The sequence below is a fragment of the Sus scrofa genome, chromosome 12 (genome assembly GCF_000003025.6).
Source record: "Sus scrofa isolate TJ Tabasco breed Duroc chromosome 12, Sscrofa11.1, whole genome shotgun sequence".
NCBI lineage: Eukaryota > Metazoa > Chordata > Mammalia > Artiodactyla > Suidae > Sus > Sus scrofa.
The window spans coordinates 913,153-939,322 of record NC_010454.4 but is presented as its reverse complement, the minus strand read 5'-3'; the positions used below and the strand labels follow the sequence as shown (position 1 = coordinate 939,322).

The following is a 26,170-nucleotide window of genomic DNA, read 5'->3' as shown; positions in this document are numbered from 1 at the left end:
TAAGGAGGTTCCCAGGCTAGGGATCTCATCGGAGCTACCGCTGCCGGCCTACCCCACGGCCATGGCCACGACCGCACCAGATCCCAGACAGGCCTGCGGCTCACGGCAACACCGGATCCTTCACCCATGGAGCGAGGCCAGGGATCGAACCTGCGTCCTCATGGATCCTAGTCGGGTTCCTTAACCTCTGAGCCACGAAGGGACCTCCAGCTCAATCTCGTTTAAGGTTTATGAATTACTGGTTTTCTCGAAAAGTGGTTTTTGACTATTTGATTCTCACTGATTTGTATTATTTCCTCTATTTTGCTTGGTTTGGGTGTCATCTGCTCTTCTTTTTTCAGTTCCACAAGGAAGAATTCGCAGCCACCGAGAAATGTCTGTATTGACACGGGCCTCTGGGTTAACTCTTCCCCTCACGCTGCTTTAGCTGCAGGCCGCAGATTTTGGCCTGCCGCCTTTGAATTCAGTTCAAGAGGCGTTCTAATTTCTTTTCTTCCTCCCTTAACTCTGGAGGTATCTGCAGTATGTTATTTGGTTTCTAAATCTCTGAAGATAGCCTAGCGTCCTTTTTGCTACTGGTTCTCATTTGATTCAGTTGCGGTCAAAGAAACTTCTTCATAGACGTTGAGCTCCTGTGAGCGTGTCCAGACTGGTTTGATGCTGCAGGATGCAAAGCATCTCGGTGAATGTTCCACGTGGATCTGGAAAGAGGCGCACTCTGCTCTCGTTGGGTGCGCTGTCCCCTGGTTGACTGTATCGTTCGGGACTGAGGTCCCTGTGCGTCTTCCGTCCACTCGTTCCCTTGCCAGGAGGGGTTCTGCCGTCTGCAGCTGTTGTCCTGCCCGATTCCGCTGTCAGAGCTGGAGCTTTGACTTCCTGTAACTTGGAGCTGCCGGAGGAGCCCCGGAGCTGCAGGCCTCGTGTCCTTTGCATCAGCTGACCTGCGTCGTGTCAAAGGCCCCTCTTCAGACCTGATAGCTTCCTCGCTCTGAAATGTACTGTACCTGATGTCAGCACACGCCCGTCCTAGAAAGCCTCTCGCTACCATTGGCGTGCTTTCAAGGTCCGCGCCTGTCGTGGCTGCTATCGGAGCTTCTTTCCTTTTTAAGGCTATTGGGTGACAGCCCATCTCGGCACAGGCCATGTTTGTGTGCTCATTTTTCTGTCCCAGATGCTTTTCGGCTGTCGTGGTGAGTGACGCTGCTGTGAGCATTGGTGTACTGGCTTCGGAGTCTGATTCCAGCTGTTCTGGGTTCTACCTGGGAGTGGAGTTACCGGCTCACGGGCTAGTTCTCTGAGGAGCGCGGAAGAGCTCCAGGCCCGCTTCTGGGCTCAACCGCGCACCCTCCTGGGCGTCTAGCAGTGGGCCTGTTCTCCCGGCCCAGAAGCCCCAGCCCCTGGGATCAGATCCGCGGGGGCCTCCCTCCGTCCCTCCCTCCCAGCGCAGCCGCCGTTCCTCCGCCTACAGCCGAGGGACGGGCAGCGCACACGGTCCAGGCGCTGCCGGGAAGGGCGGTGGCGACTTCAGGCAAAGGTGGTCTGAGCCACGGGGCCGGGCCCCCTCCACTCAGCTGAGGCCCGGCCGCGTGAGGTAAGCGGCTCGGGCAGGGGCCCCCCACCGAGGGGCCTGCGTGCCTGTCTCCCCCCGGCCGCGTTTCCCTGCTTGGAGGCCCTTCCCGCCGGCCGGCGGGGAGCGAGCGGGGGTCCCCTCCAGGCTGCCGGCGCAGGCGCGCGGGGAGAAAGGAAGGACGGACGCCGGGCGGTCAGAGCACACGTGCACTTTAATCGTGGGGGGGGCTCCAGAGGAGACAGGGTTTTCCCCAGGTTCGTGTAAAAATGAAACGGGGTCCAGATACTGTTTACACAGACAATGACAGTAAATTTCAAGGCCGCGACTCGAGCCACGTGTCTCGACAGACAGAACACAGGGGAGCAGGGGTGGGTGCCCGGCGCCGGGGCTGCTCCGCTCGCCGCGGGCTTCATGGGACCCGGGCCGGGCTCCTGCGCCGGCCTCCTGGGTGGCCCGGCCGGCGCCTCCCGGCAGCACAATAAATAGGAGAATCCCACGGAGAAGGGACAGGCAGCCCCGCCCCGCGAGAGGCTGGGCCGACTCTTCACAGACCGAGCAGGTCTCCGAGCGGTGGCGGTGGCGTGGGTCCCGGCCCCACACCCGGCGCCGCCTCGCCCGGGGGCGGGGCGGGGGCGGGGGCGGGCGCCGGCCCTGCGGGGCGGCCTAGCCCTCCCGCACGCTGACGCGCGGCTCGGCCAGGCAGCTGTGGATGATGCTGAGGATGGACTCCAGGCCGCTGCCCTCCAGCAGCGTGCGGTGGTCGCCCTCGATGACGTGCACCGAGACCTTGCCGTCGCACACCTGCGACAGGTTGTAGTCGGCGCCCAGGTCCTCGCCGTAGGCGCCGCCCGTCTTGGCGCGCAGCAGCGTCACGTTGCCGTGGTAGGTGGCCTGCGGCCAGTAGTTCTCGGCGGCGCGCAGCTTCTGGTAGAAGGAGCGAGCGGCGAAGCTGAGGGCGTGGCGGTCCAGGCCCGCGTGGCTCTGCGTGATCAGGTCCACGGTGGCCGCCACGCGCGCCTCCAGGCCCTGGAGCGGTATCAGCGCCTCCAGCACCTGCGGGACAGGACGGTGAGCGGAGCCAGGGGCGGGGCGGGGCGGGGCCGGACCTCCCGCCCCCGGGATGCCCCGGAGCCTCACCTTGCCTTGCTCCATGTCGGTGAACTGCTGCACGAAGAAGTACATGGCCTTGGCCTCGGCCTCGGCCTCGCAGCCGGGGGTCATCTTAGCGCGGACGCTCTGCAAGGGGAGGAGGGGCTGCTGTAGCCACAGGCTCCTGGGCGTGACCCTGGACCCCACGGCAGGCCCGGGGGGCGGGGGAGGCCGCCCTCACCTGCGTGTAGGCCAGCACGAAGGTGTGTGAGCCGTCGAACAGGAAGAGGCTGTGGTTCCCGGGGGTGGCGCTCTGCTGGGCCTGCAGCTGCGAGCACATCTCGAAGGCCACGCAGGCCCCGTAAGAGTAGCCGGCGATGCGGTAAGGCCCCTCGGGCTGCACCTGTCTGATGCACTCGATGTAGTAGGAGGCCAGGCTCTGGATGCTGTCCAGCGGGGCGGCTGTGGGGACAGGGGGAGGCTTAGCCTCTGCCGGGGGCGTGGGGGGCCGCGGTGGGGCCAGCCCCGGGGGGCCTCTGACGCACCTCCCGTGCACTGCAGGCCGTAGGTGGGGATGCTGAGCTTGGCGGCCAGGCCGTGGAACACGGTGATGGAGCCCTCGATGGGGTGGACCAGGAACAGGGGCCGCTCTGCGCTCTGCACGGAGTTGAGCCGCGTCAAGGTCGGGCCCTCGGGGTTCACCAGCAGGGTGCTCAGGTTCAGCGTTGCCTGCTGCCGCACAGGGCTGTCCTCGTGGGATGTGGGAGTCGCCGGGTCTGTGAAGAGGGGCGGATGCCAGGGAGGGCGGGGTTGTGCGGGCTCCCCGCCACAGACCCAGAGGGCACACCCAGGAGTGTGTGCGAGCGTGGGCACACAGCCGACAAGGGGCCAGGTGGACAAGCCCTGACCTAGGGGTGGCCCAGGCTGCCCACAGGCCGGCAGCCCCGAGGGGACGTACCGGCGTCCGTGCTGGTCTTCGAGGAGAGTTCCTGTAGCTTCCGGAGGCTGAGCTGCCGCACCTCCCGCATGGACAGCACCAGGTCGTGCTCTCGCTCCAGTATCTGGCGCACCTCCACGCCCATGAGCGAGTCCAGGCCCAGGTCCACCAGCGTGCTGTCCGGATTGATGGAGGCCACGTCCCGGATGCCTGGGGAGAGGCGCTCAGCTGGCGGTGGGGTACGGGCACCCCCGTCGTGGCACGCAGCCCCCACCCCGCTCTGCAGACCCCTCCTGTCCCTCCCTCCACCCGCGCGCACGGCCCCTTCGGCGGCCAGGAGGCCGGGCCGGGGCGCCGCGTCTGCCAGGGGCGCGGCGAGCTCCCTCACCCAGGATGTGAGCCACGGCCTTGACCAGGTCCTTCTGGCTGCTGCCGTCCCTGGGGGCGGCGGCCTTCTTCTCAGCCAGGACGAAGCTGCTCAGGACGGGGTGGGGCTGGCTCAGGAAGAGATCCAGCACCTCCAGGCAGGAGGCGATGCGCTGGGGCAGCGTCCCGCCGATGACCGTGTCGTTGGTGCCCATGGTCTCCAGGACGACGCCCACGTCGCCGATCGCACCCCACTGCACGGCGAGGCCTGTGGGCCGGGGCGTGGGGGGGGGCCGCCGTGAGCAGAAGCCCCGGGGAGGGTGGCCCCGCGGGCTGGGGGTGGGGGTGGGCCCACCTGGGAGCCCGTCGTGCCGGCGCTTCTCGCAGATGCGCTCCATGGCAGAGTTGGCGAAGCCGTAGTTGGCCTGGCCGGCATTGCCGCGCCCGCAGCTCACGGAGGAGAAGATCACGAAGTAGTCCAGCTCGGGACACGCCTCCCGGGTCACCCTGTGGGACCCTGAGTCACCCCCAAGCCGGCTGCGCCAGCCCACCGGCTGGCATGCCCAGGACCCCCGCCTGCCCGCCACACTGCCCCCACTTGCCCAGCCCCTTGGCTCAGCCCCAGCAGAGGCCTGCGGCCTGGTCTCTGCACAGCAGTGCGGCGGGGTTGGCGCACCTGTCCAGGTTCGCGGTGCCGCTGTACTTGGGCTTACTGACGTCCTGGAAGAACTCCGGGGTCTGGTTCTCCAGCACGGCGTCTCTCAGGACCTGGGGCGAGGGGAGCTTTGTACCCAACTGCCCTGGCCCCAGGGCTCCAGACGGCTGGCGCAGGGGGTGGGGGGTGGGGGGAGCTTCCCCGGGCGGCTGGCTCCAGCCCCTCCAGAGCCGTCCTCACCATGGCCAGGTTGAAGACGCCTCCCACGGGCCCAAGCTGTGTGGCCTCAGTGATGAGGCTCCGAGCGCCGTCCAGCGAGCTGGCGTTGCTGGTGGACACCAGGACCTGGACGCCCTGGCGTCTCCACTCTCGGACCTGCCTGGCCTGGTAGCCTGTGGGAGGTGGACAGCGGGGCTGGGCCATCAGGGCTCTGGCCGCGGGCCCCCGCCCGCCCGCCCGCCCGCCCGCGGGACCCCAGGGCCCCTCACCTGTGCGGATGCCCGAGCGGGAGGTGAGCACCAGCTTCTGGGCCCCTCGCAGCCGGAGCCACTGCGCCAGCTGCAGGCCGAAGCCGCCCAGGCCCCCGGTGATGACGTAGCTCTTGTGGGGGGGGCAGAAGGTCTTGGACAAGCCGGTCAATGCGATGGGCGGCAGCCCGCGCGGCGCCGGCCCCTGCTCCTCCTCGCGCACCTGCAGCGGAGCCGCACGCCTGTCAGGTGCCGCCCGCCGCCCGCAGGCGCGGCGCTGGGGCGCTGGGGTGCCCCGCTCACCTGGATGACCACTTTGCCTATGTGCTTGCCCTGGGCCATGTAGCGGAAGGCGGCCTCCACCTTGGTCCTGGGGAACACGGTGCACTTGAGCGGCTGCACCACGCCCTCCTGGATGCCCGCCTTCAGCAGCTCCGACACCTCCTGCCAGGTGGCGCCGCCCTCCTCAAAGAGCGAGTCCAGCAGGATCCCGTGGAAGGTCACATTCTTCAGGAAGACGGCCATGCCTGCGCGGGCGGGCAGGGGTGCTCCACGGCTCAGCCCCCACCCGCCCCGCCCGCCAGCCCCCCGCCCACCCAGCCGCCCACCAGGACTGCTGCCCAGCCTCACCCAGGGCGTGGTTGTTGGAAAGGTCGAATTTGCCGATTTCCAGGAAGCGGCCGTGCTGGGCCAGACACCGCACGCTGGCCTGCAGCTTCTCTTCCGCCAGGGAGTTCAGGACCAGGTCGACACCTTCGTCGGGGGAGAGGGGTTCTCGCGGTCAGGACTGCGGCCTGGCCAACCTGGCTCAAGCGGGTGAGGAGCCGAGGGGCCGTGACACGGCTGGACGCGGCTGGCGGCGGGGGCGCTACTCACCCTTCCCGGCCGTGTGCCGCAGCACGTGCTGCTCAAAGGACGTGTCGCGGGAGTTGGCGAAGCAGGTCTCGTCGAGCTGGGGGAACCTGGCCTGGAGGTACGCCCGCTTCTCGGCCGACCCTGGGAGGGGGAGGTGCTGCTGGGGAGCCTGGCCTTCGGGGGCTGGAGGGGCAGGCCCGGGCCCCGGCGAGGGCTGGCGGCTTACCCACGGTGGTGAAGACGCGGCAGCCCCGGCTGAGGGCGATGGCGATGGCGGCCTGGCCCACGCCGCCCGAGCCCGAGTGGATGAGCACCGACTCCCCGGGCTGCATGCGCCCTCGCACCACCAGCGAGTAGTAGGCCGTCGTGTAGACGATGGGCACCGACGCTGCCTCCTCCAGGGTCCTGTGGGCACGGCACGGGGGTCAGCTTGGGCTCGACCCAGGCCATGCCCATGGGGGGGGGGGCTCAGGTCACACCCCTCACCGACTCACCAGGTGGAGGGCACCTCCCAGGTGGCGTGCGGAAGCAGCAGAACAGAGGTGGCCAGGCCTCCCGCGGGCACCATTCCCATCACGCGCCTGCCGCTGGCATCTCGGCCGGAGAACTCCATGCCCAGCATGCAGTCTCGAGTGAGCCACTTTCCTGGGGGCAGACAGCGGGGTGAGGCCCTTATCTTCCCAGGGAGGTCCCCCCCCCCGCCTCCCCCAGGGCCGGCCCGGCCTGGGTGCTGCCCGCACCTGGGATGGAGTCAGGGGACAGCTTGCCCGTGGCCAGCATGACGTCTCGGAAGTTGAGGGAGGTGTAATAGACACTGCAGAGGCGGTCCTGGCAGGAGGCGGGCAGGGCGTAGTGCAGCGGGGAGCAGACCCAGCGGATGGAGGAGAGGTCCCCCCGGCTGAGGACGTTTACGAAGGCGTGCTCCGTCTGCTTCTCTGGCCGGTCTGGGGGTGGCAGGACGCGGGGCTGCCACGGGGCCACGTGCAGCCGGGGGCCAGGTGGGGCTTCCGCCCAGGTCCACCCCCCACCCCCGCCCCCCGCTTTCCTTCTCGGCCCTCCAGGCTGTGATGCGAGGAGCCTGGGGGGTGGGGGGCAGGCTGGGGGGGCTCACCCTGCTCCAGCGGGAAGTGGCGGAAGGCCCCCCAGGCTCCGTCCCGGTAGACGTTCATCACCAGGTCCCCCTGCAGCACCTTCTGCAGCTCCGAGGAGCTCGGGTGCATCTCAGGGGCGGGCGACGTGCTGCTGAGGTTGGACACCAGGACGCACCTGTGGGCAGCCAGGCTGGTGAGGGGAAGCTGGGGGGCAGGGGGGGGCCGGGGGCGGGGCTCAGTGAGCATCTCACCGAATGCGGTGGCCGCCGGGCTCTTTTCGGAGACAGTTCACCATGCCCACGACGCCCGAGGTGCTGCAGCCGACAGCCATCAGCCACACCGGCCGGGAGGAGGCGTCGGCCAGGATGTCCTGGAGGAGGGGCGGGGGGTGTTGGCTTCTGCAGGTCCCCAGGCCCACGTGTTGGAGCTGGGCGAGCTGGGCACGGCTGGGGCCTGGGAGCAACTGACCTTCAGTGAGTTGACCCAACGGAAGCTAGTGTCTTCCACGGACAGGAAGACGGGGCTGTCCTGTGGGGTCTGCTGGCGGCACAGGAAGAGCACGGAGCCGTAGAAGGACCTCTTCAGGGCCACCAGGTGCAGGGACGCCCCAGCGAACAGGCTCTCCCACTGGTCCTGCAGGGCCGGGCAGTCAGCGCGCAGGGGGGCGGGGCCCCGCCCCCTTCCGCCCGGGCCCCGCCCCCTTCCGCCCGGGCCCCGCCCCCTCCCCCCGGGCCCCGCCCTACCTGGCTCAGGAGGTGCCTGCCCCCTTGCTCAGGGGAGGTGAGGAAGCCGACCATCTCCCCGAGGGGGTGTCCTGCGAGCAGCGTGTGCAGCAGCAGGAAGCCCCCTCCTTCAGGGTGGCTGCCATGTTGCCAACAGCCACAGCCGGGTCGCCGAGGGTGGCCAGGGCACAGTTGCACACCAGGAGGTCAGCCTTGCCCAGGCTGCCAGGGGCTGGGTTGGCGGGGTCCCACTGGCCCTGGGTCACGTGGAGCTGCTCCAGCTTGGCCTGGGCGGCCTCCAGGGCCTGCGGGTTGCGGTCAGTGGCCGTGTAGTCCAGATCCATCACGGGCTGGGTGTTGAGCAGCGCCGGGATGCGGGAGTACAGTTGGCCGTCACCAGCCAGCACCTGGGGCAGAACAGCTTCCTGGATCGGCTGCCACGGGGCAGGCATTCCCCCCCTGGGCTGAGTGTCTCCCAGAAAGCCCGCCCCAGCTACCGGGAGCCGGCCAAGGCAGTGACCTCCTGTCCGACAGGCCCTGGCCCTCCTTAGCTGTGGCGCTGCCCTGCCTGGGTCCACACGCGCTGTGCTGGACCACCGCGCTCGGCACGCACCTCCACCACCTTCATCTTGGGGCTGGCCATGTTCTCCAGGGCGGTGTCCACGCACGCCTTGAGTGCCGGGGCGTCGAGGAGGCCGCTGAGCAGGGGGTCATCACACAGCAGAGGCCTCTCCTGGGCCAGCACCTGGCCCAGTTCCAGCTGCAGGTTCCCGTTGAGTTGCAGCTGGCAGGCGGCAGCCAGCAGCCGAGGCAGGCTCTGCTGCGGGGCCTCCCGGGGGGCCTGGGCACCGTCCAGCCCAGGCACCACCATCTTCAGCCCCTGCTGGGCCACCTTGGTCTGCAGTGCCTGTGCCAGCCCTGGAGAAGGGGAACAGCCTCGGTCGGGCTGGGGTTCCTCAAGCCCCCCCACAGCAGGTGGCTGCTCGGAGCAGGCGGTAACCAGGACCTACCTCCCACCCCTGCCCACTGACAGCAAACAGAGATGGGGTGGGGGCAGCCCGGTCAAGCACCAGGATCCGCCTCGGGTCCCCTGCCTGAGGCGTGAGCCCCAGAGGGTGGGTTCGGTGCCCTGATGTCCCTGGCTGCATCCCCCAGCTCTCTGCCCCTACCCCCGCCCACTGGCTCGGCAGGGGGCTGGCCTTGCGGGCAGCTGGCTGGGGGCACAGGCAGAAGGGGCCAAGCCTGGCCCCTCTGAAGACTTCGGCTGTGGGCGGGGGCCAGGCCTGGGGGCCCTGAGGGGGCAGGTTTGGGCTCCACAGGGAAGAGGGGCTGGGACGGGGCGGACGGGGACGCGACGAGCTCCCAGCTGCCAGAGACAGGCACAGGCCCTGGGAGCAGGACCCTGGGATGCAGGTGGTGGGTGCAGGCCTCACCCCTGCACAGCTGCAGCTCCTCCTGCAGGGCCGTGTTCCCGGCCAGGCACCCGCTCTCCACGTGGGGTGTGAAGCAGAACTTCTCCAGGATAGGCTTGAGATGCTCCTGGGGTCGCCGTGGGGCCACTGAGGAGTGGGCCCCCAAGAAGAGGGCGCCTCCAGCCACCACTGTGTTCAGATTCCTGTCCACCACCACGTCGGCCGCTGCGGGGACACGCGGGGTGAGTGCGGGTGGCACCTGGTGTGGGGACCCGGGGGCGCGGGGGCTGGGCCAGCGCTACCTTGGGTGGTGTCCTGCAGCGTGTACAGCTTCTGCCGGTGGGTGACGGGGTCGATGCGGATGGAGGTGAAACGCGTGGGCAGGTACAGGCCGAGCTGGCCGGGGGCCAGGATGGACATGTGCAGCATGGCGTCCAGGAAGCTCACCCAGCTGTCGTTCCACTGCAGGCGGCCCCTGTTCCCTGCGGCAAGAGGGACGTCGGCTCGGCTGGGCCCCGACCCGGGTGCCCCTGTGGCCCCCTCACGCCTACCATTACCCCCTTCCACCCGGCCCGGGCCCCAGGCAGCAGGAGGGTCCCCCTCGCCCTCACCTTCGAGGTCGCTCTCGAGGACGAGCTGGAAGAAGGGCCCGTAGTCATAGCCCCGCAGCCGCAGATCCTTGTACACGTCGCCCTGGCTCAGGCGGAACTCAGCCGTGGAGTCCGCGGGGTCCACGGCGGCCCGGGTGTCAAAGAGCTTGGGGTCAGGGCTCTCCCACTGGTACACCTTCCCTGGGGGGGGCGGGGTGCAGCAGAATGGCCTGAGCGTGGGGCAGGGCGAGGCAGCAGCCAGCGTCCCCCCGGAACCCCCCGCTGGGGACCCTGCAGCCTGGCCAGGTGCCCCTGCTCACCGCTTGCGATCAGGCTGCCGTTGCTGTCAGACACCTCAAAGGCGTGGGAAGCCTCTAGAAGCCGCACTTCCAAGGACACGGTCCCTGTGGGCAACAGGACCGGGGGTCAGCTGCGGGGGTCAGCGGCCGGCACCCCCGCCCACTCCCCTAGCACGGCCTCCCTACCGGTCTTGGGCAGGATGGTGGCCTGGTGCAGCGTCACGTCCTCAAACACCACAGGCGTCTCCTCCAAGTTCTGGCTCAGGGCTCGTGCCAGCGTCTTCCAGGTCAGCCACAGGTAGCCAGTGCCAGGGAAAAGGACCCGGCCGTCTATGCAGTGATCCACAAGGTAGTGATCCGGGGACTCCGGGCTGACGTCTGGAAGACGGGCGGCTTCAGCGCTGGGCGCAGGCGCAGGCGCTGCCCGCCCGCCCCGCCCGCCTCGCCCGCCCCGCCCGCCTCACCGAACTTATAGACGGCGACAGAGGAGCAGCTGGAGCCGCTGGGGAAGTCGGCCGCGGAGGGCACATCCCAGGCCTGGCTGTGGTCCCACTTGATGTGCGGGGAGATGAGGGGAGTCCCCGGGGAGCAGGGAACTCCACGGGTGGGAACAGACCGTTGGGGTTGACGCTGACGCTGGAAGGTCGGGGGGGGGGAGGCATGAGGACCCTCACCCAGGGCCCATCATTCTCCCCTAAGGCCCCGGAGACAGCCGAGGCGGGGCGGGGCGGGGTGGGGGGCACCCCGCAGGCCTGCTGCCTCCTGGGGACGGGGGCCTGGGGGGAGTCCGGGTGGGAGGACGCACCCCGCCAGGTGGAGCCTGCCCACGTTGCTGAGGAAGAACTCCAGGTTGTCCCTGTGGTCCTTCTTCATCAGCGGGATGATGGTGCAGCTGGACTCGAGGCTTCTCTTCAGCACGGCCTGGGGAGGCACACAGGGCTGGGCCTCTCCTGCCAGGCCCCTGCCTGCGAGGCCGCCACGACCCCGCCCGCCGACCTTCCCGGCCGCGCACCTGCAGCAGGGCGTGCGGGGCGATCTCCACCACCACGGCGTGCGCGGGCACGTGCTGCAGCGCCTCCTGGAACAGCACCGGGCTCACCAGGTTGTTGACGCTGTACTCGGCCGAGAAGGTGCGGGCCAGGCTGCCCTGCCACTGGGCCTCAGGGATGGAGGTGCTGAGCCAGCGCTTGGAGCGGGGCTTCGGATCCAGGATCACCTGCACGCACCGGACCGTCAGTCTGCGCCAGGGCGCGCGCAGCCCGCCAGCCCGCCCACCCCGGGAGCCCCTCTGGGCAGCAGCCCACCTTCCTGAGCTGGCGCAGCAGCGTGGGGGCGATGGACTCCATGAAGTAGGAGTGGAAGGCGATGCCGCCCGTCCGCACCTCCTTGACAAACACGTCCTCCCGCTTCAGCTGCTGCAGGAACTCGGACATAGCGGCCTGGGGGCAGGGGCGGGGGCAGGGCGCTGGACGAGCAGGCCTTGGCCTGCGCCCGGCTCCCCGTGCAGAGCTCACCCTGAGGGACGGGAGGGGACTTGGGGACGAGGCCTTGCCTCCCAGGGCCCACCTGAGGTCCCGAGATGGTCACCGTGTCTTTGGAGTTGTGGCAGGCGGGCACGATGCCAGGGGGGCAGCGCTGCTTACACTCTTCCCAGGACAAGCCTGGGGACAGAGAGAGCCTCAGAGGGTGGTCGTGGGGAGCCCGCACCCCTGCCCGGCCCCTCCCGGCATGGAGGCGGGGCGACGCTGCCAAGGTGGCCCTAAGGACAGGCAGTGATGACAACTGCAAAGCGGCACCTCTACGAGGGACTTTCACCCCTGCCGCGTCTGACCTCAGGCCGAAGGGCCGTTACTGCCAACCGTGGGTGGGCGCTGGTTTTGGCTCAGCATGGGCACCGGAGGCTCCCAGGCCCCGCTTGTGCCCTGCCCCGCCTGCCCCACGTGCGAGCAGCCCCCCAGGAGCGGCTGCCAACAGGGGGGAGCAGGGCTGGGTCATCCCAACTTTATCACAAACCCGGTGGCTTCCCATGTGAAAACCATGCCAGCCTCTGCTGACACCAGTCCCTGAGGGCAAGGGGCCGGGCACTGAGGCCAGCAGGCGCGGGGAGGCTGTCCAGGGCCGCGCACGGCCTGCAGTGACGACGTGGCAGCTGGTCGCCCCCAGGCCCCAGCCCAACACCACCGGCAAAGGCCCCTCCGTACACGCCCCTCCCAAGGAGCCCCTCAGGCCCGTGGGCAGAGGAGGGTGGGGAGCCCAGGGCAACACCTACCCACGGCTGCCATGGCCCCTGGCAGGACGTTGGCCTCCTTGATGCAATAGCCCCTCCAGTAGCTGGAGAGCACAGCCTCCTCCTGGGTCAGGCAGCCGTCGGCATAGCCGCAGGCCACCTCGCCCAGGGAGTGCCCGATGATGCCGTCAGGCTGCAGGCCCAAGGAGGTCAGCAGGTCTATGAGGGCGATCTGGGGGGACAGGGCACGTCACGGGGATGCCCAGCCGAGCGCCCGCCGGCCCGCCGGCCCCGGGTCTGGGCTCACCTGGATGGAGGTGAGGCTCACGAAGGAAGAGACGATGTCGTCGAGGACGGCCTCGTCCGTGCTCAGCAGCAGGTCGGACACCCGCAGCCCCAGAGGCTTCAAGGCCTGGTCCGAGCGAAGGATGGAGTCGCGGAAGCGGTCCAGGCGCATGAGGCTCAGCCCCATCCCCTGCCACTGTGCGCCCATCCCTGTGCCGGAGAAAGGCGTCAGGGGACGGCTGCGCGGCCCCGCCCCACCGCCCTCGGGGACGGCCTGGGGGGCGGGGGGCTCACCTGAGCAGATGAACCAGACCGGGCGCTTGCTGCCTGGCACCTGCTGCACCTCCTGGCTGCCGGCCTCGCCGCCCAGCACGGCGTAGCCGCGGAAGGGCATGGCGACCGGGGAGACAGCCGCGATCTCGTTGAGCATGCCCACAAAGGCCAGGTCTCGGCTGTGCCGGAGGCCCTGCTCCAGCAGGGTCTGCACGGCCTCGAGGGTGCGCCCACTGGCCTGCAGCAGACGGGGCAGCGCGGCATGCTGGGCGGGCGGTGGGGCGGGGCGGGAGTTGGGCTGAAGGATGACGTGCACGTTGGAGCCGCCGAAGCCGAAGGAGTTTATGCCCACGTTGCCCCCACGGATGGGCAGGGGCCGGTCCACCACCTGTAGCCGCCCGTCCTGCAATGCTGGGATCTCGGGGTTCGGGGTGTGGTAGTGCAGATTCGGGGCCCAGACCCCATGCTCCAACGACAGCAGCACCTGCGAGTGGCTCGAGGTCAGTGGCGTGGCTGCCCCAGGGGTGCTGTGGGCACATCCCCCGGGGACCCTCTGAGGCCACCTTACAGTCCTGCCTGCTGCCCAGGGTCCCCAGGTCCCCCCACCCCGCTCCCAGCTCCCTCCCCCGGCAGGCCCCCTCCCCGCCCCCCCAGACTGATGGGCCGTGTGGGAACCAGGGCAGGGACTGGCCGCAAGCTGGCACCCTGAGGTCCAGGCCTCAGTAGCTCCCACCCCACAGCAGAGCCTGCGGGGACCTGCCCCCCACTGGGCAGGACGGCCTCAGGCCCACACCCCTACCTTGATCAGCGCCGCGACCCCCGAGGCAGGCTCCGGGTGTCCCATGTTCGACTTGGTGGATCCGATCAACAGGGGCTCCCGGCGGGTGGCACACAGGGCATTCACGATGCCGTTCAGCTCCTGGGGGTCGCCCACCTGCGGGGACTCGGGGAGGTGAAGACTCACGGGAGCGTCTCTGGGGGTGGGGGGGTAGGGGGTGGACGCGGCCAGGCGGGGCCTCACCTTGGTGCCGGTGCCGTGGGCTTCGATGTACTCCAGGGACTCGGGGTCCGGCCCGGCTGGCGCGTACAGGGAGCGGATGAGCTGCTCCTGCACGTCTCCCGAGGGGAAGGTCACACCTGCAGTGGGGGCGGGGCCGGGCCTCAGCACCCCTGCCACCGGGTGGACCCCCCCCGCGCCCCCCTCCCCTCCCCGAGGCCCGCCCGCACCTTGCTCCTTGGAACCGTCTGTGTTCGTGCCCGCATTGAGGATGGTGGCGTATACCCGTCGGGCCAGGGACTTCTTGGTCAGCAAGACCGCCACCACGGCCTCCGCACGGCAATAGCCGGTCCCTGGGGGCAGAGGGCACTCAGGCCTGGGGGCAACGCCCAGTCCCCCCACCTGGCCAGGAGCTCTGGACAGCGAGAGGGGGGCTGGTGCCGCCCCGCGCCCTTCCGCCCCCTCACCTTCGGCATCGAAGGACCTGCAGGTGCCGTCCTGGCTGAGCATGCCCAGCTTCATGAATTGCAGCGAGGAGTTGGGCTTCAGCAGGACGTTGAGGCCGCCCACGACGGCCGCAGAGCACTCCCCTCCGCGAATGGCCTGGTAGGCGGACTGCAGAGCCAGCAGGCTGGAGGAGCAGGCCGTGTCTATGGTGATGCTGGGCCCTGCGGGCAAGGTCGCGGGCTGTGGGATCCCCAGGACCCTGGCAGCTTTAGCGGGTGCCCCCCACGTGGAGCCCATGACACGGGGACCTCACCCCTGCAGGGCGCCCCACCCCCCGCCCGGCGGGAGGTTGTCAGGAAGGGTCTCGGCTGCTGTCCGGCCCCACCGCCACTACTGGGAACCCGAGGCCCAGAGGGGCTGGGTGGGCGCTCACCCTTGAAGTCAAAGAAGAAGGAGACACGGTTGGCCATCATGGCGCGCTGGCAGCCTATCATGCTGTAGCCCACGAGGGTCTCGGGGTCTCGGCTCAGAGCCTCTGAGGCATCAGAGCTGCTCACACCCACCCAGACACCGGTGCTCGTGCCACGAAGGGAAGCAGGGTTGATGCCTGTGGAGGGCAGAGGTCCGAGCTGGCAACTGCGGCACCTAGCCCGCCGCCCAGCTCTGGGGTGAGAGGGGCTCCCTGTCAACCTGACTCTGGAGGGGCAGTCGGCAGGGGGCAGCCCAGGTAGAGCTGGGAACGGAAAACAGGTCACAAGGAACCGGGGCCTGGGGGCGGGCAGGGTGCCAGGTGGGGCTCCAGGCTCTGGGTCAGGCAGCAGGCAGAGACAGCCAGAGGTGGAGACAGAGGGTGGCATTGTCCCCAGGCTACTCCCCTGGCCCCTGGTGTTGCTGGCAGGGTCCGGTGGGCCCCAAGGGCGGCCTGCCCTGGGTTGGCCGAGATAAGACGACAGAGGAAGACAAAGGCTGAGTGTCCAGGCTTAGGAAGAAGGGAGGGACCCTGCCCAGCCCCCGGGGAGCGGTACCCAAGGTCGCCGGGTGGGGCCCAGGCAGTGGAAGCCCCCCTCACCCCCCATCAGCAGCATGTGTCCATGACCTGGTCACGCTCAACGTCAGCTCCGGGGGCTGGCTCACATCTGCTGCAGGCCATGAGACCTGCAAGCTGGGACGTCCTCCACCCCCATGGGCTGCCAAGCACAGGCAGGAGCGGGCAGGCCCGCGGCTCCCATCGCCGCCCACCTGCTAAGACGCCACACCCACATGGCCAGCCTCCTCTCTCACCAGGCAGGCCTTCCATGCTCCAGTGGCCCTGGCATGGGTCTGTGTCCTGGGACAAGGGGCAGCTGGCTTCAGGCACCTGTCTGAGGCCACACGCAACCCAGCGGAGGGGAGAGTGGATGGTGACGAGTCCTGGGGCCAGATCGCACCTCCCGCTCGGCCTGGCAACCTGCTCTCACCCCGAGATCAGCCATGCAACGGGAAGCGAGGAAACTGGGGCATCAGGACACACCCGGGACACTTCTGGCATGCGGTTGTGAAATGTGACCTGCCCGAGGCCCACGCCTTCCCAGCCACCAGCCCCAGCCCGCGCACCCCCCGCGGCCGCTTCTGGTTCTAGGCGTTCTGCTGCACACACGTGCTGGTTTCAAAAGCAGAAAGAGGGACTGTTTTCAAGAGAGGCAAGAACCTCAGGGCAGGGCCCCCGGCCGCCGCCCGACGACCCACCTCCGTCCACAATGGCCTCGTAGGTGACCTCCAGCAGCATCCGCAGCTGGGGGTCCATCGTGTTCGCCTGCTTGGAGTGGACCCCGAAGAAGGAGGCGTCGAAGCGGGACAGGTCCTTCAGCTTGCCCATCCGCCGGGGCAGGCCGTACAGCCCTGCGGAAGGCACGCAGCTGGAGCGCCGGCCGCGGGACCCCACAGCCCTGAGCCGCCGACTGGGGGGGGCGGCGCTGGCCGCCCCTGGGAGCTGAGGCTCCCCGGGACCGCTGTGCCCACTCCCAGAGCAGAGCCCCGTGGGGGCAGAGCCACCCCTTCCCACCCACCGCTGTCCTGCCCTGGCTGCAGACCCTCTGCCTGAGGCCAGGCCAGGCTCCGCCACACTGACTCACATCCTGCGGATCAGGTAGAACCGCTCCGCGGTTCCCCTGTTGGGCGTGAGGGAGTCAGAGTCAGACCAACTCCCCGGCAGGGAGCTGTTCCAGCAAACACGTGGGCTGGCCGTGGCCGGCCAGGCTCTGCGGGGACGAGGCCGCAGGGCTGGAGGAGCCCAGCCCCTGGCCCGGCCCCGGCCCTGCCCCCCGGCAGCTCGCCTAGCCCGTCTGTAAAGCGGGCCAGCCCTCGGCGTCCTGCAAGCGGGCGCTCCATCCCCAGCCCACTGGCCGGAGGGCCCAGGCTTCCTCGTCCTCGGCCTTCTCCTGGCGCCACCTCCAGGAAGAGCCTGCAGAGCACGCGGCGCACCACGCAGGGAGAGGAGGGCGCCCCAGGCCCACGTACCCGCCTTCCACCGCCTGTCGTCGGCCGTCACCATGTCCACGCCGCCGATGAGGTTGGCCCAGAACTCCTCCAGGTTCTCCGACTCGGGCAGCTTCCCGGACATGCCGGCGATCACCACCTCCTCCATGGCTGCTCTCTCTGCAGGGAGGGCCGCGCGGGCGTCAGCTGCTGCCCCGCACTGCCTCTGCCTCGTCGGCAGCCTCAGTGGAGGTCCATCCGGTCCGGGAGCCGCAGCTCAGAAGGCCTTGCGACCCAAGATCCGCACGGCCAGCCCCTGCGTCCGCGTGGGTCCTGCCTGCCCGCACGACGCTTGGGGCACCGGCCTTGGTCTGGGGTCAGCCCGCCACGGCCAAGCTGCCCTGGGCCCGCTCTCCAGCACTTAGCTGGCTGCTGACCCCCTGTGGGGGTGCAAGGTCGGAGGGCCAGTCCTGAGAAGGGCCCAAACCCTTCCGAGGAAGGCACCGCCCCGCCAGGTGGTCAGCTTGTTAAGAGAACGCAGCAGGCAAAGGAAAAAAGGCAAACACGGTGGTGGGAAGGAAGGCCCAGGCCCAGGCCGGCTCTGGACTCAGCGCCCACCGCTGCCCTCCACGCTGGGGCCACGGCTCGGGTGCTATGGGTGCCAAGGCCTCGTGGGACTCTGGGGGGAAAGTGGTCCCTGCCCCATGGTGGACAGGCTCAGACAGTATGGCTTCCCCGGCAGGCTCGGACCTGGACAACCACTCCTGGTCAGGTGCCAGGAAAGTCCTACCTGGACCCATACACCTGCACAGGTGAGGCCTTAGGGTCCTGCTTGGCTACCTTCATGCACCCTGCCCACCCACCCAGGCCCAGGTCCCCAAGGCGCCAAAGAGGGCGGCTGGGCCACTCTGAGCCTGTGGATCCAGGATGGGGGTTCCTGGGAAGCCCTCCAGAGAGGGGGCATGGCCAGGACTGGTCCTGCAACTTCCGCCAAGGCTCCAGGCCTCATGGCACTGAGGACCAGGGGACTGGCCAATCACCGGCCCTCCTGGGGCTCTCTGAGCAAGGAAGACCCCTAGCCAGTGGAGCCAGCATCCACTCGCTGGGGGTCTTCCACCGGTGGCCTGATCGCTCTGCTGTCCCGGCAAAGAGGGAGCCCCCTCCCCCAGCGCTGAATAAAGAGCCCTCTGCCGGCTCAGAGGCACCAGCTCCCGGGGCTGCCGCTTCCTCCAGAAAGTGCCTGTTCTGTTCTCCTCCTACTTGCTATTCACGCGGAGTCCGGCGGGCGGGCGAGGCAGGGGGGTGGAGACCCCTGCAGCGCGCGCGCGGCCTGGCCTGCGCCGCAGCGGGGCCGTCCGGAGCGGGAGCTGCTATCCCCCCAGAACTTCAGGGGCTGCGTTCGGAGCCCACGTGGTGGGGAAGCCGTCCGCACCCAGCCCCGCGCCTCCTCGGCCCACCCCCTCCTCAGTCCCTCCGGACGGCTGAGACTCGGCTATCCGGCACCCGGAGGTGGGGGGATGGCGCGAATGAAGGGCTTGGAGGCCCGGCCCGAAAGGAGGCTCTTGTGGGCGCCGGGAGCGGGGCGCGAACCCTACAGGCCTCGAGGGTCCGCGGCCTCCCGGCCCAGCCCAAGACCAAAATGGCTGTTGGCGGCGCTCCCTGGCGTCTGCCCCTCGCCATCCGCCCACCTGCCCCACCGGGCCTGGGACGAGGCGCTAGGGCCCTTCGCGGCCCGGCCTCGGGAGCCCCATGGGGCTCAAACGTCCAGGCCGGGGGCTCGGACCCCGGGACCAAGGCAGCCTGCGCGGGGCGACAGTCACCACGGTCGCTCCGGAGCACGCGCGCCCAAGGCCGGAGGATGCGGGTCGGCGGCGCCCCCTCGAGCCAGGCCGCGTCGCCCCCAGCTCGGCCCCGGCCCCGGGGTTCCCCCGACCCCAGGATCCAGGTCTCTGGCTCCCAAAACCCATCCTCGGCCCGGTCCGGCCGATCCTACCTGGTCTGGAGACGGGTGGCGGAGGGAGAGCGAGGATGGAGCGAGCGGAGGAGATGAGGCCCGGCCGCTGCCGTCTCTCTGGCTCCCTCTAGGCCCGCGCCGGCGCTATTTAACCGCGGCCGTCCCCGCGCGGACACGCCACATGGGCTGACAGCTTGGCTGCGCCGCCCAGGCCAATGAGCGTCGGGGCTGCGCCCCGGGACCAGGCGCGCCGCCGCCGGTGGGGTGATGCCGCGCGCCGCCGCCGGGCGCCGGGACCCTGCACGGAGGCGCGCCCTGGGGGCGTGGAGCTGGGGGCCCGGCACTCGGGGAGCGCAGGGGCGGGGCGCGGCGTCACCCCGCCCCCGACTTCCTTTCCGCGCCCCGCGCCTCCCGGGGCCACCTCTACCCTCGCGGACGTGGGGGCCACGTGTGCACCGCGCGCGCGGGGAAACGGGACGGGGCGTGCTTGGGTCACTCTGGGGGTCATACTGGGGCCACTACGGGGGTCGGACGGACCCCCCGGGCGTCCGGACCGACAGGCCCGCTTCCGAGCCCCTCGGAGCCGGGCCGGGGGCGTGCCTCGCTCCGCCGCCGCAGCCAATAGGGGACCGGGGGCGTGCGCGCCGACCCAATGGAGACGCGCGAGTGGGCGTTGCTAGGCGATAGGGTGATGGGCCGGGCGGGCCCCGGGCGCTGAGCTGAACGCCGCGGGGCGAGCGCGGTCGTTGACCCGGACGAGGGCGCCCCGCGCGGGGTTACTGCCGGTCACCCCAGTGCAGCCAGGCTGGTCCTCCTTGCTTTGCCGCCCAAATCCGCGAGGCCAGCGCGGGAACCCACGGGGACGTTCCTGGGGACCGGCGGGTGCTCCCCGCGGCTCCCTGGAGGCGGCCGCTGGGAGAGGGCTTGGCCATCTGGCGAGCGGGCTCTTCGTATGACTCGAACAAAGGAGCCTCGCTACACAGGGCACTGGCGCGCGCACAGAAACCGGTGTCTTGGCGCAGCAGCGCGCCCTCCCTTGTAATTCCCCTCCTCAAATGTGCACCAAATTTACCAAAAAACCCCTTAACTTCCAAACCAAAGGGAAAACAGTCCCCGGGGTCACGTGAGAATCCAGGAGGGCTGCCCTCGTGGCCTGACTGCCACGCCCTGCAGCGCTCTGGCTACCTCCTGGGGCCTCAGACAGACCCTTGGGAGGCCAGAGGAGCCCTGGCAGGTCCCCGGGCCCCGCAGCCTCATGGTCTTGAAATCAAACGCGGCTGCTTCTTGCCCCTGCTCTCTGGCAACCCCTCCTGCCTTGCCCTCGGAAGCTCAAGGGCTGTCCGTGGTGCATTGTACCGGCCAGGGGCGTTCAGGGCCGGCACAGAATGGGACTGGCACGTGAAACCACAGCTTTCTGTGCCCACACGCCCCCAGGCACCACAGTGCTCTCTTCCCAGGCCTCTACGTAGGTCCCGCTGGCAGCTCCATACCTTGGTCCCAACCTTCCCTTTGGCCTCGTCCCTGGGGGCTTCTGATTCACACACTGTAGGGAAGAGAGGGGTGGGCAAAGAGGGAAGAGCCCCAAGGTTCCATGGCTGAACTGCCGTCCCCACCATGCCAGATTTTCTGTAACTTCCCTCTTAAGAGCTTTCAGACCCCCGGCACCCCGGACAAGGAGTGGATGGCCATGCTGCACCAACACCCCAACTCTTGGTGCCTTGAACTATCCTAGGCTTACTTCCTGATGGTCAGTGGGGCTCTGCTCACTGCAGGGGGACAGGGGCCCAGGCTGGGCAGCTAGAACGAGACCCTGGTCTGCAGCCCAGCGGCTGGCGCTGCTCGTGGGCACTGAAGCACTCTGAGGAAAAGCAGCAGGGCATCTCGCTTCACTTTTTCCACTACAGGAAGTCACGAGGCCACCCCTCACTTAAGGAGGCGCAAGCCAGAAAGAGGGAGCATGGAGACCCCTGCCAGCTGGCTGCAAATCTGCTGCCAGCAGTCTGCTGCCTGGCACATCAGAGAGACCTGCCACTGCCTCTGCAGCTCCCCATGCATGGCAGCCCGGCACAAGCAGAGTGCCCGCCTGGGTGCTGGCCTGCCTCCTCTCCGTGGAGATCGAAGCGGGGGGGCGTGCACCAAGGTGAAATTCAAGAAAGGCCGCGGGGCTCTGCCCCAGGGGAGGCCCGGCCAGGGTGCAGCCCACAGGCCACGCGCCTCCAGGGCCGGCTCTCTGCTCCTCCTGGCAGGACAGCTGTGCCCGGGGCCACGCTCCCCTTTTCCACAGAAACGTGGCCCCTCGGGAGAGCCACCACTGGCAGGCACGCGCCAGCTGCCTGGCTCAGTCCAGGCCCCAGGATGACCTGAGGACCCCACGGACAGCTCTCAGTCCCCCTCCAACCCCGGGAGGAGAGGCCAGGGACAGCCAGGCCCAGCAGGGCAGGCAGCTGGCACTCGGGCCGGGAGTGGGCATCACACACACCCACTGGGTTGCCCGGGTGCTCCCCGCACCTTCTCCACGGCTCCCCATCCCATGTCACCCTGGGGGAGGCCCGAGGCTGGCAGGGAGGTCAGGAGGCCTCTCAGGGACCGCGTGAGGGCAGGGAAGCGTCTGCCCAGTGCCGGCCCGGTGACAGGCTCGGCTCCGGGCAAAGCTTCCTGGCCTACAGCCGCCTCACGCCCCAGCCCCTACACGGGGGCTGTGGGGCCCCGGCCTGACACGGAGCTGGTGCAGCAGGGCCGAGGGCAGAGGCTGCCGGGCTGGAGGTCAGAAGGCCTCCTGTGGGTGCTGCCAAGACAAGGGCCCCGACCCACGGCCCAGCCCCCTGGGTCGGGTGCCCCTTCCGTGGGTGGCTGGGTTTCTCTGCCCGTCTGCAGGGTTCCCTCCGTCCCCACGCGGACCAGGGAGCCTCGGCCGGGACCACACAGCGCGCCCTGGAACCCACGTTTGCAGCAGGGGCCGCGGAGCCCAACGGCGGGACGTCAGGCTGGGAGGGCTGCTCACGCGCGTGGCACCTGCCGTCAGGTCGGTCCCTGGCTCTCGGGGTTAAACCAGAATGTAAACGGAGTGGGGGCAGCGTGCGGGACGGTGCCAAAAGCCGTCATAGTTGGACCTTTGATTCACAAGAGACCCGGCCACGAGCGTCACTCGTGCAAAGCCCAGGAAATCTTTTACTGCCTTTCCCAAGTGGAAAAAACAACTGGGGCTTTGGGGCTGGTCTGGGAGGCAGCTGAGCAGCACTGCGGAGGCTGCTCTGCAGCTCGCCAGGGCACACACAGCCCTGATGTGGAGATAAAAGCGCCAAGGAGGAGGAGGGAGAAGGGGGAGGGGTGGGAAGGCGGGGGGCGGGGGGTGCTGGTGGCCGAGGAGGTCAGTCCTTGGCGTTGTAGTTACGAATCTTGGGGGGCCGCTGGCAGCCTTTAGGTCTGGCAGGACGCGCCCTGAGCTGTCTGGCGGGCTTGCCCCTCGCCTGGGTGTCCATCTTCATCCCTTCCATGGCAAAGACCATCTGGGGCCGCAGGGGGCTCCCCTCGGGGTGTTGGAGGCTGTAGGCCACTGGGGGTGCCGGGTGCTCTAGCAGGTGGAGAGAAACGGGGGGGGGTCACCAGGAGGTGGGAGGGGGCCGGATGCTGTGCTTGGAGAGCTGGGTTCACTCCAAGCCCGCCCCCTGTTCCTTGAGCACACGCAGGCCAGTGGCCGCCAGCAGTAACAGCCCAGCGGCATCAGCTGTGCCTGGGGGCCCGGCCCTGGCCTCCCGCACAGAGGGGCTCTGTGGGCACGTGCTCTCCAGATGCTCTATGGGGCTTGGCCTGGCCCTCCGCTGGGCACTCAGGACATCTGGCCCTGAAAGGGACATCTCCCGTCGTAACCGTTTCGTAACGGGTCCCACAGGGGTGCCGAGGTTAATGGTTGACTCACTTTCCAGGCTTTCAACCACCCCTGCCCTCTGGCCATGCTTGCCCGGCCCCTCTGGCAGCCCCCCCGCCCCAGGCGTGGACAGGCCCAGGCCCAGCGATGCTCCGGGGGCAGCCTCAACAACGTGGACAAGGGCTGTCTTTGCACCAGGGACCACGGGTGATTTTCAACAGTGCTTTGAGCTTTGCTCTCTTTTCCTAGTTTTTAGAACTAAGAATGTATTTCTTTTTTTAAAAGTACCGAGAAGATGTTGTTAAAAAGCAGTTATGAGAGTTCCCCTCGTGGCTCAGTGGTTAACGCACCCGACTGGGATCCATGGGGATGCGGATTCGATCCTGGCCTCGCTCAGTGGATTAAGGATCCCGTGTTGCCATGAGCTGCAGGGCAGGTCACAGATGTGGCTCAGATCTGTCATTGCTGGGGCTGTGGCGTAGGCTGGTGGCTACAGCTCCAATTGGACCCCTAGCCTGGGAACCTCCTTATGCCGCAGTGGGTGCAGCCCTAAAAAAAAAAAAAAAAAATATTGTCTACAAATGTATTTAAAAATTGAAAAATAAAACAAACAAAGCAATTATGACGTGCAAGCTCCGAGGCTGCTCTCCCTCCCTAGTGCACTGGCCCAGTGGGTGGCGGTCTGGGCTCCAGAATGGTCTGCACCGGGGAAGGACCCTGCCCCGGGGTCGGTAAGCCTGGCTGAGTGGCACTGGCATCCCTCACGGGGGCTGCCAAGCCACCACCTGGGCGTGGAACCCTGATGCTGTGGGGAGAGGTCTGGAGGCCCGGCCAGGACGTGGCCCAGCACCGCGAGCTGCACAGGCAGACCCACCTGGGAGAGTCTGGAGGCTGAGGCCAGGCCAGCAGGGCAGCCGCACAGCCTCTGGAGGGAGACGGGAAGCTGGGCTCTGAAAGCACACAGCCCACACTGCACTTCCTCCAGCGACCTCAGGCTGGGGGTCTTCCAGGCGCACCCGGGCCAGCCTCTCTGCTCCGCTCGCATCTGGAAACATCTAGAACCGTCTCCCCTTCCCAGAGCCTCCCTGGGGTCATAGCCGGTGGTGCCCCTCCTGTGTCCTCATGGCCGCTGTCCTCTGGCTGTGGGCCTCTGAGGGCGGGCGTCTCAGGTGGGGTGAGGATGTGGGTCCCTAGACAACCCCCCCGCCGGCCCCCGGCTTCCTTGGCCATGGCTGCTTCCTGCTCATTAAGAAAAGGCTTGGGAGTTCCCGTCGTGGCGCAGTGGTGAACGAATCCAACTAGGAACCATGAGGTTGTGGGTTCGGTCCCTGCCCTTGCTCAGTGGGTTAACGATCCGGCGTTGCCGTGAGCTGTGGTGGAGGTTGCAGACGCGGCTCGGATCCCGCATTGTTGTGGCTCTGGCGTAGGCCGGTGACTACAGCTCCAATTCGACCCCTAGCCTGGGAACCTCCATGTGCCGCGGGAACGGCCCAAGAAATAGCAAAAAAAAAAAGAAAAAGAAAAGGCTTGTGTCGGGAGTTCCCTTGTGGCTCAGCAGGTTAAGGATCTGGCATTGTCACTGCTGTGGCACGGGTTTGATACCAGGTCCAAGAACTTCCATGTGGGGCAATAGGCACGGGCCCTCCCAGCCCAGACGCCTCTACAAGTGGAGAAGGGGCCTCTGGCCAGCTCCAGCCGTTTGCCTGCTTTCCTGATGGAAGGCAGCAGCCAGTGGGGAGGAGCAGGGCCAGGACTCCGACCGCCGGGATGCTGGGGTCCCTCCCTCAGGGGTTTCCGGTGGTCTGAGTTCATCCCAGAGCCACCTCGGGCTCCCGGGCTCCCGGGGAAAGCGGGCTGGAGGGCGAAGGCCAGCCCGCCTCTGGCTGCGAGGCCAGCGCCCTGGGACCAGAGGCTGCCTCCCAGGGTCGCCCGGGACTGGGGTGGGACCTGCGCACAAGGCCAAGCTCCTGGTCTCTGGTTTTCATCCTTCTCTCTGCAGAGTCGCCCTGGGGGGTGACTGGCTCCTCCAGGACAGGCCTCCAGGGCAGCGCGGGCCTGGCTCAGGCATGAAGCCGGACAGGACAGGCCTGTTCGCCCTAGGATGTCTCCCTGTGCCCACGCCGTGGTCCCGCAACTCAGAGCAGGAGCTGGCACATGGCAGCGAGGCCCCCACCCTGCTGCCTGCCTTCGCTTCCTTACCCGGCCCGTTCTGCCGTCCTCCTGCGCTGGGTGCTAGGGGCACGGCTCTGGCCTCCCAGGCGCCAATAGTCCAGCCCCCACTCTCGGGAAGGTTCCGTGAGATGCAGGCGGGGCTCCTAGGGCAGAGGGGCATGTGCTTGCCCTTCGGTGGGTGGCCTTCCCCGAGACCTTCAGGGCACCCTAGGGCCTTGGGTGGGGAAGGCCTCGTGGACCAGCGCTGGGGGAGGCGGCCCAGTCTCCCATCTGGGGACTCCAAGGCTCTGCGCGCGGAGGCCTGAGCTGGCCCAGCTGGCCTGGCCCTTCCATGTTGGCCTCCAGGGTGCCTGCCTTGCGGGCTGAGCCCGAGGACACGCGGCCAGGCCTCTAAGGGCCACTGCACTGCTGAGAAAGGGGATATCCGCCCTGGCTCTCCAGAGCCTTCCCTGGAGCTGGGGCCACTCAAGACTCAGCTCCCGGCAGCGGCTTTGGCCACCAGGGACAAGGCCCTCTGAGGCTCACCTGGGCCTCAGCTGCTCTAGCCGGTTCTTCGGGCTCCTCTCTGGGGGGACCCCGCCCCGTGCCGACGGCCCCTCCTCTCTGCCAAGGCCTCTCTCCTGCTTCCCCGGGAGTCTCCTCACCCCCACCCTGGACCCAAGGGAATCGGTGGTTACGAGGTAGAGTCTGCTGCTGCCCCCACAATCCGCCCAACAGAGCCCGAGCCTTCAGTGTGGGATCCCTGCGGGCAGGACGCTGTGACCAGACCCTGAGCCTGCCCGGCCGCTGGCCCCTGGGGCAGAAGCTCTGGGCGGACACGCACTGCTCTGCTGGGCGGCGGGGAAGGAGGGCAGGCAGGAAACCCTTGAGTCTCCAGGGCCCGGAGGCCACTCCCAGCCTGGGGCTGCAGCAGCCTTCAAACCCACGCTGGGGAACACAGCGGCGCCCTCCTCCGCCCTTCCCGAGGCCGGGACAGTGGCCCTGATCCTCCTCACGTCATTTTTAGGGGCACCTCCTCCCTGGTTTGGGGCTTCCCCAAGCCCACGTGCGGGCACCCCTCCTTGTGGCCCAGCCTGGCTGCCATCGTGGGCTCTGGGAAGGGCCGCTGGGCTGCAGGGAGCCAGGCCTCGGGCAGGGGACCAGGGGTGACGCTCTGTGAAGAGAGCCGGCCGCCCTCTGAGGGAACCCAGCCCTTCTGGAGGCCCGTCTGAGACGCAGCTCCATGGGAGAGGGGCTGGGGAGGCCAGGCTGGGAGGGGGGCAGAGGAGCTGGCGCCAGGACAGAGGTCAGGACAGCGGGGGCTGGGCCCAGGGATGGGGCTTGGTCCCCCTTGGGAGGCAGAGTGTAGGCAGGAGTCGAGGAGCCAGAGGCCCCCGTCGGGACCCTGGCCGGCTGTGTGTGGGGACAGCCTGGAGCACACTGACCAGAGCGCTGGGGGGCTGG

The 26,170-nt window shown here is 68.5% G+C and overlaps 1 protein-coding gene across 1 annotated transcript; it reads right to left on the bottom strand.

The window, feature by feature from the left end:
* On the bottom strand, positions 1,763-16,918 carry FASN (fatty acid synthase). Its single transcript, NM_001099930.1, is given in 43 exon segments — positions 1,763-2,623; positions 2,708-2,806; positions 2,901-3,121; positions 3,205-3,435; positions 3,618-3,806; positions 3,985-4,230; positions 4,318-4,469; positions 4,639-4,730; positions 4,858-5,009; positions 5,106-5,307; positions 5,388-5,611; positions 5,715-5,837; positions 5,961-6,080; positions 6,166-6,344; positions 6,434-6,584; positions 6,680-6,883; positions 7,051-7,205; positions 7,282-7,400; positions 7,499-7,663; positions 7,774-7,873; positions 7,876-8,159; positions 8,366-8,670; positions 9,186-9,389; positions 9,467-9,646; positions 9,776-9,955; positions 10,075-10,158; positions 10,240-10,431; positions 10,518-10,632; positions 10,635-10,689; positions 10,859-10,974; positions 11,066-11,269; positions 11,358-11,492; positions 11,620-11,714; positions 12,323-12,512; positions 12,588-12,775; positions 12,860-13,322; positions 13,638-13,772; positions 13,860-13,975; positions 14,066-14,188; positions 14,303-14,503; positions 14,716-14,889; positions 16,008-16,160; positions 16,779-16,918. Coding segments are annotated over 43 exon segments (7,533 nt in total). The 5' UTR covers positions 16,906-16,918; the 3' UTR covers positions 1,763-2,233.